Source organism: Hylobates moloch, unplaced genomic scaffold (assembly GCF_009828535.3).
Source record: "Hylobates moloch isolate HMO894 unplaced genomic scaffold, HMol_V3 SCAFFOLD_1, whole genome shotgun sequence".
Lineage (NCBI taxonomy): Eukaryota > Metazoa > Chordata > Mammalia > Primates > Hylobatidae > Hylobates > Hylobates moloch.
The window spans coordinates 56,565,792-56,584,840 of record NW_026652276.1 but is presented as its reverse complement, the minus strand read 5'-3'; the positions used below and the strand labels follow the sequence as shown (position 1 = coordinate 56,584,840).

Here is a 19,049-nt window from a genome sequence, read left to right as displayed (position 1 = left end):
ATACCATTTGACCCAGCCATCCCATTACTGGGTATATACCCAAAGGAGTATAAATCATGCTGCTATAAAGACACATGCACACGTATGTTTATTGCGGCACTATTCACAATAGCAAAGTCTTGGAACCAACCCAAATGTCCAACAACAATAGACTGGATTAAGAAAATGTGGCACATATACACCATGGAATACTATGCAGCCATAAAAAAATGATGAGTTCGTGTCCTTTGTAGGGACATGGATGAAACTGGAAAACATCATTCTCAGTAAACTATCGCAAGGACAAAAAACCAAACACCGCATGTTCTCACTCATAGGTGGGAATTGAACAATGAGAACTTATGGACACAGGAAGGGGAACATCACATTCCGGGTACTGTTGTGGGGTGGGGGGTAGGGGGGGCGGGGATAGCATTAGGAGATATACCTAATGCTAAATGACGAGCTAATGGGTGCAGGAAATCAACATGGCACATGGATACATATGTAACAAACCTGCACATTGTGCACATGTACCCTAAAACCTAAAGTATAATAAAAAAAAAAAAGAAAAAGAAAAACAATACCATTAATATATGCAACAACGTTGTGATGAGTGAAAGAAGTCAGGGAAATATGAAATTCTAGAAAGCACAAACTAATCTTGAGTTAGTGGTATAGATCAGTGTTTTTGGAGTATGAGAACGGAGAGATGGATAGATTACAAAGTTGCATGAGAAAACTTCTAAGGATAATAGACATGTTATCTTGAATGCAGTGATGGTTTCACAGTTGGATACATATTTCAAAGTCAAATAAGTAATTAAATAGGTACAATTTATTCTACTTTGTACTTTCCTAAAGCTGTTAAAAAAAACTATAGAGTTTCTCTCTCTTTTGTTTTCTTTTAGGACATACAGCAAATGCTGCTCATCAGTGTCAAAATAGTTCAAATAATTTTACGAAAAAAAACTCAACTTCTGTTGTTTATCAGGCAGATGTACAGGATAATGGTATAACTCAAAAGGTATACAATTATGCTTTAAAGTTTGGTGTTGTATTTACTAATTTATCTACTTAACTTTTATTTCTATGAACTCTCTCCTTCAGCAGCATAGTACTGATTGTTTAGGGATATTGAGTTTTATTCATGAAACCTGACCCATTTTCCTGGCAGAGGAAGCATTGAGTTAGCTTTGCGCTAAACGCACTGTGGATTTTAGCAGAAAATACCCCAAACAAACATTTGGAAGTAGTAATAATAATGACAGCTTGCATTTATTGAGCATATACTATTGACCAGGTGTTGTACTAAGCTAGAATGAAGGAAAACAATAATTGGGTAATGTAAGATAAATTAAATATAAGAAATTGGGTAATATAAAGAGAAGAATAAGACATAATTGCTCCTCTAAAAGACTCATTGTCTAGTGAGGCAACAGACACAGAAAAATACTATTCCAATAAAATTATCCTGGAATGATGAATTTTACTTTGGTTCTAAACAGTGTTTTTAATAAGCATTACACTGGCTTGAACTGGGTATGAATGGATTAGATTGGATTTCTCTGAGACAAACTGAATAACTCTAAACTTTTTAGAACCAACCATAGCATGTATTACCATGCCTTTAGGTACAATAGGAAGACTGGAGAAGAAGTAAGTTTATACATTGCTACATATTGAGCTCACTTTTGGACTAGTTAAATTTGAGATTTTATGAAAGGTATCCTAGGAGGATGATGATATGTATTTTACCTAAACAGTTTTTATGAGTTACTGGTTAAAAGAGGGAAAACATCTGTATTCATTGGTTAATTGATAGAAGGCAGAATGTTTTTTGGAAGTACAGTTACTAATGTAATTTTTTCTCTTTAATGTGGTATCATGTAGCGAGATGGGATGATATCTAAAAACTCAAGTATTTTCGATGATAGAGGTAAGAAAATACACAATAGTCATAATTTTTCTGTTATTATGTACGCAATTATAGTTTTATTATACATTTTAAGTTGTTTTATCTGATTATAAAAATATGCTTATTCTAAAAAATTAAGGCTGATATAAATTTTTTATGAATATAGATATTATAATTAGCCCATATATTTGAGTGATTGCTAGATGAGTGTGCCTTTTGGAATTTTCAAAGTGTGGGAAAGATAGGGTCTCTGCTGTGGCTGTTTGTAGTTACAGATAAAGATGCTGGCATACTGGCTTCAGGAGATTGGAATACAGAGAACTGTCCCCAAGATTGTTTACATATTTCACTGCCATTAATTTCCAACAAATGATACATTTTGTTTCCCATTTCTCTTTAAATGAAATATTCATTACCCAATATCTGTGTGCCTTGTTATGTTTACGCCAGTCACTAAATATACTGACATGCATATCTAACATACGCATACAGAAAACATGAGACATCTTCCTCCAGTGGCTAAGGATCACATCAAATTTACTATAAAACTCAATTCATTATCATTTTCCTGACCCTTTTATTTCACCCAGGCACAAAACCTAAGTTGCCTTGGACTCTTCCTCTTATATTTTGCATCTAAAAGTTCACACTTTCTGTCTATTCTACTTCCTTAATTTATTTTGATCTTCACTTTTTTCCATTACCGTTGCTCCTACCCTTGTTTTCTCCATTCTTCACTATTGCAGTAACCTTTCTCCAATTTCATCTTCCTCTTTTTAACCCACTATACATTTTTCTATGAAACAATCTTCCTAAATCACAGCTTTGTTTATTTCACTCTCCAAATGATTTTTCATTGCCTAATTACTCAAATGCAAACAGTTAATTCTAGCAGTGGGCTGTGGTTATAGCAGAAGATTAAGCTGGCATAAAACATTAAATAAGGATTTCAGGCTTGTCTTTGAAGGCAATGGGAACCACTGGAAATTTGTAGGCAGTGAACATCAAAAAAGACATGTTATTTTTGGAGATATTTCCTTGACTCAAATAAATCCCTGATTGTGGCAATTTTAGTCACTGTGGCAGCTGAGCAGGGAGAATGTTGGAGTAATGCTGTAAATTAATATTAACCCTTGTCCCAGCAATATCAACTTCTCATATTTAAAGTTATCTCTTCTTTCTCTAGGAGGTATAAATATTTCAGGCCAAGGTTCAATTATTTCAGCTCAGGTATCACCCACAAGAAATTTTTCCAGAGTTTCACAGGCATTTTTGGATCCTTCAAAAGAAGAGGTATATAACAGTTCTTTTACCCCAAATACAAACACAATAAAAGGGATATGATCTTATGGTCATAATTGGTATAAAACGTCATGATTTATGTAACCATATAAAACAACTTTATTCCCTGAAATTAGTCATACAATAATAACATTTTAATAGCCCTTGAACAGTCTCCTTAAATGTAAGCTACAAGATGTTAGTTCATGGTACATATCTGCAGCTTTTAGAGGAAGTATAAAGTTGGACTTCTTTAACTGGGCTTGTACAGTAATGATTTAGTACTTTTTGACCAGTGATCAGTTACCTGCTGTTCGAGAGATACCAGCAAAGATTCAGGGTATAGCTTTTGGACATGAAATAGATTTTCTCTGTGGGTTGCCAACTTGTTACAGGAATCAAATATGTATCCTTGGTTTCATTATTAGTATAGCATTAACTAGCTCAGCTGCCCTAGGGAGTTAATGTGGTTTGAAATAGATTTCAATAAACTAGAAATTTACTAAATTATTTCCAAAAGAATTTTTTGTAACTAGGGTAGAAAGTGGCATCATTTTCCATGTCCTAGAATGCATAATAATTGAGACACTAAATTATGTATAACTCCTAAAATGTAGTATGTTTATCACAATGGGCTTTTCTGTGGTGCAGTTTTATAGTAAACATTTGAGAAACGTACATCAGGCTTAGTTCACTGTTCTACTATATCAATAGCCACAATTAAATATGCTAAGAGTCAAAAAAAATTTTAAAAGCTTTGACATTGGACATCATATTAGCCAAAATATTATAAAGGCTATGCCCTTAACTTAAAAAAAAATCTCCTTTAAAAACGGTGTCTAAATTTTATTACTGACCTTTTTAGGGTAATGTGTGCACTATCAACATTGCCATCCATATTAAATCTTACATTGCCATCCATATTAAATCTTAGATGTGTTAGATGAAACTACAACTATATGCTAAATCCCAAAGTCTCAGAAAATTACCAAACGTGTAGGTGGTTTTAAGTATAACTTTTGATACAACTATGAACTTTGAATTCTATAAATAATACCTGTAATATAAAAATAAGAAAAACGTGCATTTCTTGTAAATTGACATTAAAGAGAAATTCCCAAATCTTAAATTTCTGTACTATAAATATAAAAATAATAGTTGATGTTTGAGTCCTAAAAATTTTTTTTATGAATCTATTTGTTTTGCTGTTGTGAATTATGTAGAAGGAGACAAGTGCTGATTGGGATGGAAGACCAAACAAGAGATCAGGCTATCTCTATGAATCAGGTAAATATCAGCAGTAATTATTGAGTAAATCTTGCATTCTATTTATTCTTTCAACTAACATTTATTGAGTGTTTGCTTCATGTTAGATATGGTGCTAAGTTTTAACCATTCAAGGAAAAATGGCACAATTTTTGCTCACGGCTCTTACAGTATACTTGGAAAGATAGCCATGGCCCAATATAATAAGAGCAATAAAGGAAGTGGGTATGTGTAAAAGCTGGGAAAGTTCTGGGAAAGATAATGCATAGACCTATCTAGGGTCATCACTGAAGCCTTTATAATTTATAAAGAGACTGCGTTGAGACATGAAGGATCATAAGGAATTTCCTATTTTCTTTTTGTTATTTTCATTGTTTGTACTAATGTTGACAACCAAAATTCGAAAAAAAAAATTTTAAGTCTTTGTACTCATATCCTTATACTTACTGTTTTCTGCCTTTACAGCAGCTTCTCTCCCACAGCACAACTTTATTAAGGTATAGTGGATAATTTAAAATTGTATATATTGATGGTACAGATGGTCCCTAACTTGTAATGGTTCAATTTAGAGTTTTTCAACTTTACTGTCGGTTTGTTGGGGTATTACATGCATTCTCAGCTTACAATATTTTTGACTCACAATTGGCTAATCAAGAGGTAACACCATCCTAAGACAAAGAGAATCATATACAACTTGATATGTGTATATACAGTGAAATATTCACCACAAGCAAGCTAATTAACATATCCTCACATCACATAGTTACTATTTGTGTGTGGTGGCGGAAGAACACTTAAGAGCTACTCTCTTGGCAGTTTTTAATGACACAATATTGTTAACTATAGTCACATTGTTGTACATTAGATCTTCCACACTTAATTATCTTATATATCCTCCTCCCCATAACTCCTGGTAACCACCATTCTATTCTCTTTTCCTATGAGCTTGACATTTTTATATTACACATATAAATCATGCCTTTTTTTGTCTTTCTGCATTTGGCTTATTCCACTTAGCATGATGTTCTCCAAGTTCTTTGATGTTGTCACAAATGGCAGGATTTCCTTTGTTTGAAAGGCTAAATAGTATTGTATTGTATCTTTCTATCTGTCTGTCTGTGTATCTGTGTTGATTGATACATCTACTTAGACAGACAGATACATCTATCTCTTGGTATATATCAGATTTTCTTTATCCCCTCATCTGTTGATGTACATTTGTTTCTATATATTAGCTATTGTGAATAATGCTGCAGTAAACATGAGAGTGCAGATATCTCTTCAACATATTGATTTCATTTCCTTTGGATATGTACCCAGAAGTTGAATTGCTAGATCATAAGGTAATTGTTGAGGAACCTTCATACTGCTTTCCACAATGTCTGTACAAATTTACATTTCTACCAACAATGTGCAAGGATTTCTTTTTGTTCACAATCTTGCCAATGCTTGTTGTCTTTTACTTTTTTGACATTAGGCATTCTAAGAGATGCGAAGTGGTATATCATTGTGGTTTTGATTGTATTTTTAATTTTAATAATTTTTTTACTATTGAGTTGTTTCAGTTTTTTATATACTTGGGATAACAACATCTTATCAGATATATGGTTTACAAATATTTTATACAATTCTGTAGGTTGCTTTCTCACTCTATGGATTGTTTTACAGCAATGCAAAAAGTTTTCAATTTGATGTAATCTCATTTTTCTATTTTTGCTTTTATTGCCTGTGCTTTTAGTGCCATAACCAAACATTTATTGCCTAGATAAACATCAAGAAGCTTTGTATGTTTTCTCTTACAGTTTTATGCCTTACGACCTTACGTTTATATCTTTAATTCATTTTTTGTTTTTTTTTGTATATGATGTGAGGTAAGGGTCCAATTTAATTCTTCTGCCTGTGGACATACCGTTTTCCCAACATTTATTGAAAAAATTATCTTTCCCTATTGTTTCTTTTTATGTTATTTTTAATTGGCATATAGTTATTTTCTATATTTATGTTGTTTTATTTTATTTTTAATGGGCAAATAGTTATTTTCTTTATTAAGAAAATCTTTTATTTTAGGCTGAGTGGTACATGTGTAGGTTTGTTTTACAGATAAACTTATGTCATGAGGGTTTGTTGTACAGATTATTTCATCAACCTGGTACTAAGCCTAGTACTAGTACTCAATTATTATTTTTTTCTGATCCTCTCCCTCCTCCCACCCTCTACTGCAGTGTGGCCTCAGTGTCATTCCCCTCTTTGTGTCCATGTGTTCTCATCATTTAGCTCCCACTTATAAGTGAGAACATGCGGATTTGGTTTTCTGTTCCTGTGTTAGTTTGATAAGGACAATGGCCTCCAGCTCCATCCATGTTCCTGCAAAGGATGTGATCTAATTCTTTTCTATGGCTGCATAGTATTCCATGGTATATATGTGCCATATCTTTAAAAATCTAGTCTACTGTTGATGAACATTTAGGTTGATTCCATGCCTTTGCTATTGTGAGTAATGTACTGAAATGAACATACACATGCATGTGTCTTTATGCTAGGATGCTGTATGTTCCTTTGGGTATATAGCCAGTAATGGGATTGCAGGGTCAAATGGTAGTTCTGTTTTTAGCTCTTTGAGGAATCATCATACTACTTTCCACAGTGGTTGAATTAATTTACACTCCCACCAATAATGTATAAATGTTCCCTTTTCTCGGCAACCTTGCCATCATCTATTATTTTTTTCTTTTTGATACTAACCATCCTGACTGGTACAAGCTGGTATCTCATTGTGATTTTGATTTGCATTTATCTAATGATCAGTGATATTGGGCTTCTTTAAATATGCTGCTGATTGCATGTTTATCTTCTTTTGAAAAGTGTATGTTCATATTCTTTGCCCTCTTTTTAATGGGATTGTGGTTTTTTTTTCTTGTAAATTTGTTTAAGTTACTTATAGATGCCGAATATTAGACTCTTGCCAGATGTATAGTTTGCAAATATTTCTTCCTATTTTGTAGGTTGTCTGTTTACCGTGTTACTAGTTTCTTTTGCTGTGCAGAAGCTCTTTAGTTTCAGTAGATCCCATTTGTCAATTTTTGCCTTTGTTGCAATTGCTTTTGGCATCCTCCTCATGAAACCTTTGCCAGTTCCTATGTCTTGAATGATATTGCCTACATTGTCTTCCAGGGTTTTTATAAATTTGGTTTTACATTTCAGTCTTTAATCTGTCTTGTGTTGATTTCTGTATAGGAGGGGCCCAGTTTTGATCTTCTGCATATGGCTAGCCAGTTATTCCAGAACCATTTATTGAGTAGGGAAACCCTTCCCCATTGCTTGTTTTTGTCAGCTTTGTCAAAGATCACATGGTTGCAGGCCTATGTATCTATTTTTGTACCAATACCATGCTGTTTTGTTTACTGTAGACCTGTAGTATAGTTTGAATTCAGGTAGCTCGATGCCTCCTGCTTTGTTCTTTTTGTTTAGGATTTCCTTGGCTATTCAGACTCTTTTTTTTGGTTCCATATAAATTTAAAAATGATGTTTTCTTGTTCTGTGAGGAATGCCATTGGTAGTTTGATAGGAATGGCATTGAATCTGTAATTTGCTTTGGGCAGCATGGTCATTTTAACAATATTAATTCTCCTATCTATGAGCATAGTATCTTTTTCTATTTGTTTGTGTCATCTCTGGTTTCTTTGAGCAGTGTTTTGTAATTCTCAGTGCAAAGATCTTGCACCTCCCTGGTTACTGGTATTTCTTAAGTATTTCATTCATTTTTTGGCTGTTGTGAATCACATTGCATTCCTGATTTGGCTCTCAGTAGGCCATACATGCATGGCACCAGAATTGCTTCTGCTGAGGGCCTCAGGAAGCTTCCACTGATGGCAGAAGGTGAAGGGGAAGCAGGCATATCACATGGTGAGAAAGCAGCAATGGGTGGGTGCCATGCTCTTAAAAATCAGAACTCAGAGTGAGAACTCGCTGTTTACTATGAAGTGGGCACAAAGTCATTTATGGGGGATCCATTCCCATGACCAAAACCCTCCCACCAGGCCCCACCTCCAACACTGGGGATTATACTTCAACATGAAATATTGAGGGGACAAAACATCCAAACCATATCATTCTGCCACTGGCCACCAAATCTCATGTATTTTTTATATTGCAAAATACAATCATCCCTTCCCAATAGTCCCCCCAAATCTTAGCTTATTCCAGCATTAATTCAATAAAAAGCCCACGGTCCAAAATTTTATTTGAGACTTAAGGTATGTTGCTTTCACCTATGAGCTCGTGAAATCAAAAACATGTTATTATTCCCAAGATACTACGCTGGTACAGGCATTGGGTAGACATTTCCATTCCAAGAAGGAGAAAATAGCCAAAATAAAGGGGCAACATGCCCCATGCAAATCTAAAATCTAGCAGTGCCAACATTAAATCTCGAAGCTCCAAAATAATCTCCCTTGATTCCATGTCTCTCATCCAGAGCACACTAAAAAAAAGGAGTGGGCTCCCAAGGCATTAGGCAGCCCCACCACTGTGGCTTTTCAGGGTGGAGCCCCCATAGCTTCTGTCACTGATTTGAGCCTAATGCATGCTGCTTTTCCATGCTGAGGTGGCAACCTGCTGGTGGCTGTACCATGCTGGCGTCTGGAGTGCAGTGGTCCTATTCCCACAGTTCCACTAGGTAGTGCCCAGTGAGGACTCAGTGTGAGTGCTTCAATCCCACATTTCCCTTTGGCACTGCCCTACTAGAGTCTTTCTGCAGGAGCTTCAGCCCTGCAGCAGGCTTCTGCCTGGGCTCCCTGCCTTTCTCATACATGCTCTGAAATCTATATGGAGCTGCCAAGCCTCCTTCATTCTTGCATTCTGTAAGCCTGCAGACTAAACAGCATATAGAACCTGACAAGGCTTATGCCTTGCAATGTCCACAGTGGCATCCCAAACTGTACCTGGGCCCTTTAAGCTGAGGCTGGAGCTGGAGTGGCCATGATGTGAGCAGCAGTGTCCTGAGGCTGAGCAGAGGAGCAGGTTCCTGGGTCTGGCCCTTAAAACCATTCTTTCCTCCTGGGCCTCTGGGCCTGTGATGGGAGGGGCTTTCCCAAAGACTTCTGAAATGCCTTTGAGGGCTTTTTTCCATTGTCTTGGTTGTTAACACTTGGCCCCCTTTTAGTCATGCTAATCTCTCTAGTAAGTGATTGCTCCACAACCTGCTTGTATTTCTGTCTTGAAAACACCCTTTCCTTTTCTATCACAAAGACAGGTTTGAACTTTACAAATTTTTACACTTTGCTTCCCTTTTAAATATAAGTTCCAACTTTAGGTCATTTCTTTGCCCCAATATCTGATTATAGGTTGTTAGAAGCAGCCATATCATTTCTTGAATGCTTTGCTCCTTAGAAATTTGTTCTGCCAAATACTCTAAGACATCACTCTTTAAGCTCAACCTTCCACAAATGCCCAGGACATGGACACAATGCAGTCAAGCTCTTTGCTAAGGCATAACAAGTGTGATCTTTGGCCCAGTTCCTAATAAATTTCTCATTTCCATCTGAGATCTTATCAGCCTGGACATCACTGTCTATATTTCTATCAGAATTTCAGTCACCACCATTTAACCAGTCTCTAAGAAGTTCCAAACCTTTCCTCATCTTCCTGTGTTCTTCAGAGCCAGAGCCCTAAAACTTTTCTTATCTCTCTCCATTACCCATTTCCAAAGCTGCCTCCATGTTTTCAGGTATCTTTATAGCAATGCCTTACTTCTCAGTACCAATTTTCTGTGTTTCATTTGTGTTGCTATAAAGGAATACCTGAGGCTGGGTAGCTTATAAAGAAAATAGGTTATTTTTCTCACAGTTCTGCATGGCACCAGCATTGCTTCTGGCGAGAGCTTCAGAAAGCTTCCACTCATGGCAGAAGGTGAAGTCAGGGAGCAGGCATATCACATGGTAAGAAAGCAGCAGTGAGTGGGTGCCAAACTCTTTTAAACAGCCAGTTCTCATGTGAACTTGGCACAAGAACTCACTCATTACTGCTGTAAGGAGGGCACTGAGTCATCCATGAGGGATCTGCACGCATGATCCAAACACTTCCCACCAGGCCTCACCTCCAACACTGGGGGATTACATTTCAAACTGATATTTGAAGGGGATAAAACATCCAAACCATATCAGTGATTTTGTACTTTTGTGTGTTTTCATAATGGTGAATATCACCTAAGTTTAGGATTTTTTTGAGCTTTTCTTCCTCCCCTCCCCTCCTCTCCTCTTCTCTTTTTCTTTTCCTTTCTTTTCTTTTGTTTTTGTTTGTTTCTTTTTCTTTTTCAGATCTAGCTCTGTCAACAAGGCTGGAGTGCAGTGGAATGATCTCAGCTCACTGTAATCTCCATATCCTGGGCTCAAGCCATCCTCCCACCTCAGCTTCCCAAATAGCTGAGACTACAGATACGTGCCACCACACCAGCTAGTTTTTGTATTTTTTTCAGTACAGATGGGGTTTTGTCATGTTGCCCAGGCCGTTCTCAAACTCCTGGACTCAAAGCAATCCATCTGCCTCAGCCTCCCAAAGTGCTGGGAATACAAGCATGATCCAACACACCCGCCCAGAGCATTTCTAATAGGACTGGTTTAGTGGTGATGAATTCCCTCGGTATTTGCTTGTTTGGGAAAAACTTGATTTCTCCTTACTTTGTGAAGCTCAATCTTGTTAAACATAGAATTCTTGGCCAGCAGTATTTTTCTTTCAAAACTTTGAATATTTTATGTCATTCTCTTCTGGCCTGTAAGGTTTCTGCTGAGAAATCTGCAGTTATTCTAATGAGGTTTTCTTTGCAAGTAACTAGATGCTTTTCTCTAGCTGATTTTATAATTTATTCTTTCACTTTGACTGTAGTCTGGGATCCCAGTTTAAACTTACATTAGATCACCTGATACTTTCCTGCAGGTTACTGAGCCTCTCTTAACTACTTATAAATCTTTTTAAAATACACATGCTTCAGTTTGTATACTTTCTAATGCTATGTCTTTGAGATTATTTTATTTGTCTGTAGTGTCAAATCACACCAGTAAGTTCTTAATCTCAGATAATGAGTTATTTTACAAGTTCTATTGGCTCTTTTTCTATCTTAACATCTCTGCCCCTCATTAAATGTTTCTAAGGTCTATCCTGTTAATCTCTGCTTTTTCTCAATCTATTTCTGTTGACTAATATTTTTCCTAGTTATATCTCTTCTTTTCTTGTTTCTTTCCATGTATTACATAATTTTATTGCATACCAGACAGTTTTATTTCTATGCTATTGTTGAGTTTTGTCTGCTTTCAAAGATTGGAGAATTTTGTTTTAACAGGTTTATGTATGATCATGATTTTTTAAGGCTTGTGTTTAAATGTTGTTATGGGACGTATAACGTCAATTTTACCTTATGGATCCTTCAGTACTCCTAAATGGCAATGAATTTTCTGGGGTCTCTATAAGATGTGCTAGACATTCAATCAAGTCCCTCCTCTCTTACTAGTCAGTTAGGAAATATTTTCCAGTCTTGTGTGAAATTGAGACTTATTCTTTTCACACCTCCACAGTAATCTTTTTTTCTACAAGATGTTGTCATTTGCCTGGGTATCACACTAGATTGTGCAACTTAATATAGAGCTAAAAACTCAATAGGATGCCATTTTAGAAGCATGGGCTTCTTCCTGTATATAATGCCATATTTTCCTGGTATTATTCTCTATAGTTTGTGGCTGCCTGCCTTAGCTTTTTAAAATTTTTGTATAATTTCTAACCCCTCAAATTAGCTAAACCACCATAGTATGTTATTGCCTGGAAAGTGTCTTTAGTTAATAATATGTGGTAATTTAAAACTTCACTTTATCTTTATCCCTTTGTGCAGAGAGTACATTATTGTGATTCCTGTTCTCTATAAGTAAACAGATTATTCATATAGTCTTCTAATTTTCTGATTGATTATGGTAAGAAGGCTGGTCAAGTGTCAGTTATTCTGACTGCAAACCATCAAGCAGGATTTTTAACTACTGAAAGAGATATTATATATGTGTTTTTTAACTATATGGTTGAAATTTTTCTGCAGTTGTCTCATTTAAGATGTTTTTATTTATAAGTAGGCTTGATCTCTTCTTTATCATTCTTTTTCAGGTTTGAAAACAAAGTTGTACTAGTTTTGTAAAGAGAATGAGAAAATTTCCACCATTTTATTCCTCAGAATGTTCAATGTAACATTTAATAATCTGTTCTTTAAAGTTTAGGTAAAATGTAGCAGTTAATATTTGCATCATATTAACTGTTTCCCCTTTGCATTTTTACGGTGATTACCTTTTCAAGTTTGCCGTCTTTCCTTAGTCAATTTTGTTAGATTGTATTTTGCTAGGAAATTATGAATTAGACTCATTGGCCTAGAGGTGCATGTAGTTATTATTTCAATAACTCTAATTTCTCCTAATTTTGTGTTTACATTATCTAACACTAACTAGTCTTTTCTCTCTTATTTTCCTTAATTTTATTAGTAGTTTCAAAAGCAGCTTTATTCTTCCTTGGTATTTTCAGAAGTTCAGATTTTTAATTCACTATTTGCTTGGGTTTCTTTTTTTAAAATTTTAATGTCTATTTTAGTCCTTTTAAATTATGTTCTAGTTCTGTTAACATTTCTTTGAATGAATACCCTCTTGAAAAGACTGCACAAATTTGTGTATTTGAAAGGACTCACAAGACTATATTGAGCATACCAACATAAACTATATAGCAAAAGATATTGTGTGGCTAGAGAAAGAGAGAACAAGCAAGCATTAAGGGCCCAAGAATCATACAGGCACAACCTCCTCAGAACCCTTATTCACACATGGACACATTTCATTTGTGGATCTATATGAAAAAAATTGTGTTCTGGAAGCTCTCAATGTAGTAGTTCTTAGTAGGGTGTTTTTATGCCCCTCTGTTTACATAGCCAAGCCATGCTGTGTATTTGATTAATCTGAGTGAAAACCGTTAGTAAACAAATCTTACTCTGAAGTTCTCCAGGGAAGTTTAGGATCTTAAATTTCAAATCATAAATTGCATGGCCCTAGCTTGTGCGAAAATGAAAATCAGTTATCTAAGCTTCCACAGAGTTAAGGATAGAACACTCCCAGACCACCTGTTAACTCTATCTTCCAAAATTGTGGGTTGTTTTTCTGTTTTCTGTTTTTTTTTTTTTTTTTTTTTTTTTTTATGGAGCCTCATTCTCTCACCCAGGCTGAAGTACGGTGGTGCAATCTTGGCTCACTGCAACCTCTGCCTCCTGGGTTCAAGCAGTTCTCCTGCCTCAGCCTCCCGAGTAGCTGGGATTACAGGTGTGTGCCACCATACTCAGCTAGTTTTTGTATTTTTAGTAGAGATGGAGTTTCTCCATGTTGGCCAGGCTGGTGTCGAATTCCTGACCTCAGGTGATCCACCCACTTTGCCTTCTAAAGTGTTGGGATTACAGGCGTGAGCCATCGCACCTGGCTGGGTTTTTGTTTTATTTAAAAATTACATTGTGCTGGGTGCAGTGGTTCATGCCTGTAAACCCAGCACTTTGGGAGGCTGAGATGGGTGCATCGCTTGAGCTCAGCAGTTTGAAACCAGACTGGGCAAAATGGTGATACTCTGTCTCTACCAAAAATACAAAAACTTAGCCAGGCATGTTGGCACACGACTGTGATCCCAGCTACTTGGAAAGCTGAGGTGGGATAATGACTTGACCTGGGAGGCAGAGATTGCAGTGAGCCAAGATCATGCCAGGGCACCACACTCAAGCCTAGGTGACAAAGTGAGACTCCATCTCAAAAATTAAATAAAATAAAAAAAATTCTAATAATCATAGCTTTCATGCTCTATATTTTACTATGAATGTACAACTCAACACTGTACATTTTGATGTCAGTTGTCCTGCTTTTCATTGGTTTATATGTATTTTTTAACTTTCCCTCTTAGAATCCCTTTCAGTGTAACAGTTACCTGGGTGTGTATTTCTTTTACTTCTAATTTTGATAACATTCTTATTATTTATTTTTATTTGAATTCATATCAGAAAATTAAATATTGACATTAATTTTGATAACATTCCTATTATTTATTTTTAATTTATTTGAATTAGTATCAAAAAGCATAGGCTTTAAATCTCTTTTCATTGACATTAAGTTTTCTTTATAGCTAAATATATGATATGATATATGACATGTTTAAGTGTTTTATGGATATACAAAATAAGTCTGTTTTCTGTCTGAGGGATGCAAGACTTTTATCATTATTGTTATCATTATTATTATTATTATTATTTTGAGATGGAGTCTCACTCTGTTGCCCAGGCTAGAGTGCAATGGTGTAATCTCAGCTCACTGCAACCTCCACCTCCTGGGTTCAAATGACTCTCCTGCCTCAGCCTCCCGAGTAGTTGGGATTACACCATACCCAGCTAATTTTTGTATTTTTAGTAGAGACCAGGTTTCGCCATGTTGGTCAGGCTGGTCTCGGACTCCTCACCTCAGGTGATCTGCCCACCATAGCCTCCCAAAGTGCTGTGATTATAGGCGTGAGCCACCGCGCCTGGCTGGGATGCAAGATTCTAATCCACATGTTGGCCAGGCATACGGTCTCTGTTGCAGCTACTCACTCTATCGTAAGGAAATCAGCCAGAGATAATACATAATGAATAGGCATGGCTATACATTTTCCATCAGTTTTGCTTCTGAGGATGACCATAACCTCCTCCCTGAAAATAACAGTGCTGTAAAGTACAGCTGGAGGAGGTTAGGGGTAGAGAGACCCTCTTTTTTTTCTCAGCAGAGGGCTTAATATTTACTAATATATTAATCCTGTCCCCATAACACAGAACTGTGTTTTTTTTAAAAATCAAATGATATCTTCTGCAAATAAAAAAATTTAGTTACTTCCTTTGCAGGAAGTTACTTCCTTATAATTGTAGTTTTGTTTTGTTTTTTTTTTTTTTTTGCACTCTTCCCTTTCCTAAGACCTGAAGTGTAATGATTAATAAAGTGGTAAAAGTGGGCTCCTTGTCTTCTTTCTTAATAAAAAAAAGTTTAAATAATTTCTCATTAAGTATGATATGTACTGTGATCTTTTGGTAGATAATAATGTCAGGTTAATAAAGTATCTATTTCTAATATGTAAAACTTTCTTAGTGGTGAATTTTGACTTTTTAAAATATATTTTATGTGTCTGTCAAGGCTGTCATTTTTTTGTTAAAACAGCTACACATCCTTGATTAAATCAGTTTTATCTATCCTGTGTTTTTCTTCTTATACATGTGTAGATTAAATTTACCAGTAGTTTGTTTAGGATTTAGCATCTAGGTTCTTGAGAGAGGTTGGGTTGTAATTTTCTTTTCTCATAGTATCCTGATATGGTTTTCATGTCAAGATTATACTAGCCCCGTGAGTTAATTATGTTGCCTGCTTTTACTATTTTATAAACGTTTACGAAGTTGAAATTATATATTCTTTGAATGTTTGGTAGAAGTCACTGTTAAAATAAATAACCTAGTCTTTGTTCTTTTAGGGAGAAAAAACTAAATTATGAATTCAATGACTTTAGTGATTCAAAACTATTTTTCTTCTTTTTGAGTGCTTTTAGCAAGTAACTGCTTTTTTTATAAATTTATTTAATTCATCTAAATTTTCAGATATATTTGCATAAAGTTATAATATATCCTATTTATTTAGATGAAATTGTTGAAAGGCAGTATGGCATAGTTGCTAAGCGAATGTACTCGGGTAGCTAGGTTTAATCCACACTCCAGTACTTAAAATGCATGTTAGTTTGGCCAAGTTATTTAATGTCTCTGTTCTTTAGATTTTCCAACTATAAAATAAATATAGTAGTAGTAATACATATGATTGTTATGGGAATTCAATGAGTTAATATTTTAAACTTTTTAGAACAGTATGTGAAACTTAATTGGTGATATGTAACTATGAAAATATAAAATGTATCAAAAAAATTGCAATATATTTCATTTTTTTCTAAATCATGTTTAATATCCAATTTTGTTTATTAGTTTGTACTCATGAGTTAATTGTTAAATTTTGTACTCCTGGGTTAGTTATTTTAATTTTTACTTTATCTCTGTTGGTGGTCATTTATAATTTAATTGCATTGTAGACTGAGAGTATGATCTTTATGATACCAACCATAAAGAGGAATCTAGAGCATGCTTTATGGCTTAGCAAACATGATTACTATTTAATAGATTCTATGTGGTTGAAAACAATGAATATTGCTCAATTTGGGATGTAATGTTCTAAATATGTCCATTCAATCAAGACGATGAATTGTGTATTTCAAATATATAGCTTATTATATATTCAAATACACATATATACATATTTTTTAGTCCTTGTTCTAAAAATTATTGAAAATAATGATAGTGGGTTTGCAAACTCCTTAATGTAGCTCTGCCCATTTTAAAAAATTATTTTTGATCTAGTGATTAGACCCATCCAAATTTTAGAATCATCATATCTTCCAGGTGAATTGAATATTCCCATCATCATGCAGTGATCTTTACCATAAGTTATGTTTTTTGCCTTAAATGTGTCTAATATTAACATACAGACGTCAGCTTCTAATCTTAGTGTCTTTATTTGTTTAGATGACTCTTATAGACAATCTACAGCTGGATTTTGCTTTATTTTTATTGTCTTAGCATTTCTGAATTTTAACTGAACCCAATCAATTTGTATTTATGTAAATTACAAATCTTTGGAAGTTTTTTACTGCCTTATTTGTGGTTTCTCTTTGTCCTACTTTTTAATGTATTTTTATTTATTCTTTATTGCATTCTCTTAGAGTGCTAAATTTAGTTTTTATCTAGTTTTTTTTTACTGTTTTACAAATTGCATAACATATATATATTTCTTTTGGCAATTACCCTAACATTTTGTTTAAATTTTTATGGATACATAAAATCAGACATATTTCTGGAGTACATATGTATTTTGATATAAGCATATAATGTATAGTGGTAAGTCTGGTTAATTGGGAGATCTATCACTCAAAAATTTGTCATTTCTTTGTGTTGAATGCTGTAAATTTACTCTTCTAGTTATGTTGAAGTATATTTAAAAGTTAAAATTGGATAATTTACTTCTAATCATAACTTTATATCATATTTATTATTGTCCAATATTTTAAATTTTGACATTTTAAAGGTTTTATCAGTCAAATTACTTTCTTATTACTGTTTTATACAGATTTTATTTATATTTGCCCACCTGTTTACCAGCTTATTTTGTTCTCCACTCATTCCTTCTTGCATTTAATACTTCTTGGGATTATTGCCATTTGTCCTAAAGTACTGCATTCTTTAGAAAGGTCTTTAGTGAACTTATTTTGGTAATAAATTATCAGATTTTATTTGATAAAATTGTCTTTATCCTTGTATTAGAATATCATTATGTCCAAGGGTATGAGTAAGTTTCAGGGGACAGTTATTTTTTTTTCTTAGCACTTTAAAGATAATGGATTTTTAGGCTGAGGCACAAGAATCACTTGAACCTGGGAGGCAGAGGTTGCAGTGAGCCGAGAACCCGCCACTGCACTCCAGCCTGGGTGACAGAGCAACACTCCATCTCAAAAAAAAAAAAAAAAAAATTGTTTTGTTTAATTCTTTTACTTTTTATTCTATGTAATTATTCCTGTGTAAGTGATCCTTCCGCCCCCCACCTCAGGCTGTTTTTAAGATGTTTTCTTTTTTTTTCTTTAGTATTATTATAAGGAGCAGTTCTGTACAAGTTTCAGCCATTTCCTCTTTATTGCCTCTCTTCATTTTCGTTATTATCTTCTTCTGAGTATTAGACTACCTTCTTGTCTCATGTCCTTTAACAACTGTATTTTTCATTTCTCTCACTGCATTCCTGTTAATTTCTTCAAATATGTTCTCTAGTTCACTAATTCTCTCTTTAGTTAGTTTTTCTATATAGTTTATTATTTCATAAATTAATTGCTTTGTAAAATTGATTGAACTATGGTATATATATATAATGCAATTTCTAAATAGTTATTTTTAAATTTGGCTGGACTTCTTATAGGCTCTTTTTCTATTCTTATCCTTTCAAAACCCTTCTTTTTTTTTTTTTTTTTTTTTTAGGTACATAATGTGACAATGTGCAGTTTGTTACATATGTATCCATGTGCCATTTGTATCCTGCACCCCTTAATCGTCCTTTAGATTAGGTGTATTAATGTGTAACAGTCCCCGGAGTGTGATGTTCCCCTTCCTGTGTCCATGAGTTCTCATTGTTCAATTCCCACCTATGAGTGAGAACATGCGGTGTTTGGTTTTTTGTCCTTGCGATAGTTTACTGAGAATGATGTTTTCCAGTTTCATCCATGTCCCTACAAAGGACACGAACTCATCATTTTTTATGGCTGCATAGTATTCCATGGTGTATATGTGCCACATTTTCTTAATCCAGTCTATCGTTGTTGGACATTTGGGTTGGTTCCAACTCTTTGCTATTGTGAATAGTGCCGCAATAAACATACGTGTGCATGTGTCTTTATAGCAGCATGATTTATAGTCCTTTGGGTATATACCCAGTAATGGGATGGCTGGGTCAAATGGTAT

At 34.7% G+C, this 19,049-nt stretch overlaps 1 protein-coding gene across 1 annotated transcript in view; it reads left to right on the top strand.

Annotated features, from left to right (window-relative positions):
- FSIP2 (fibrous sheath interacting protein 2) overlaps nucleotides 1-19,049 on the top strand; it is a 111,644-nt gene that overhangs the window by 34,803 nt on the left and 57,792 nt on the right. The window contains exons 10-13 of the mRNA XM_058432417.1: nucleotides 891-1,006; nucleotides 1,873-1,918; nucleotides 3,084-3,190; nucleotides 4,402-4,465. Coding sequence (XP_058288400.1) covers nucleotides 891-1,006; nucleotides 1,873-1,918; nucleotides 3,084-3,190; nucleotides 4,402-4,465 — 333 coding nt within the window. The remainder of the gene's footprint in view (nucleotides 1-890; nucleotides 1,007-1,872; nucleotides 1,919-3,083; nucleotides 3,191-4,401; nucleotides 4,466-19,049) is intronic.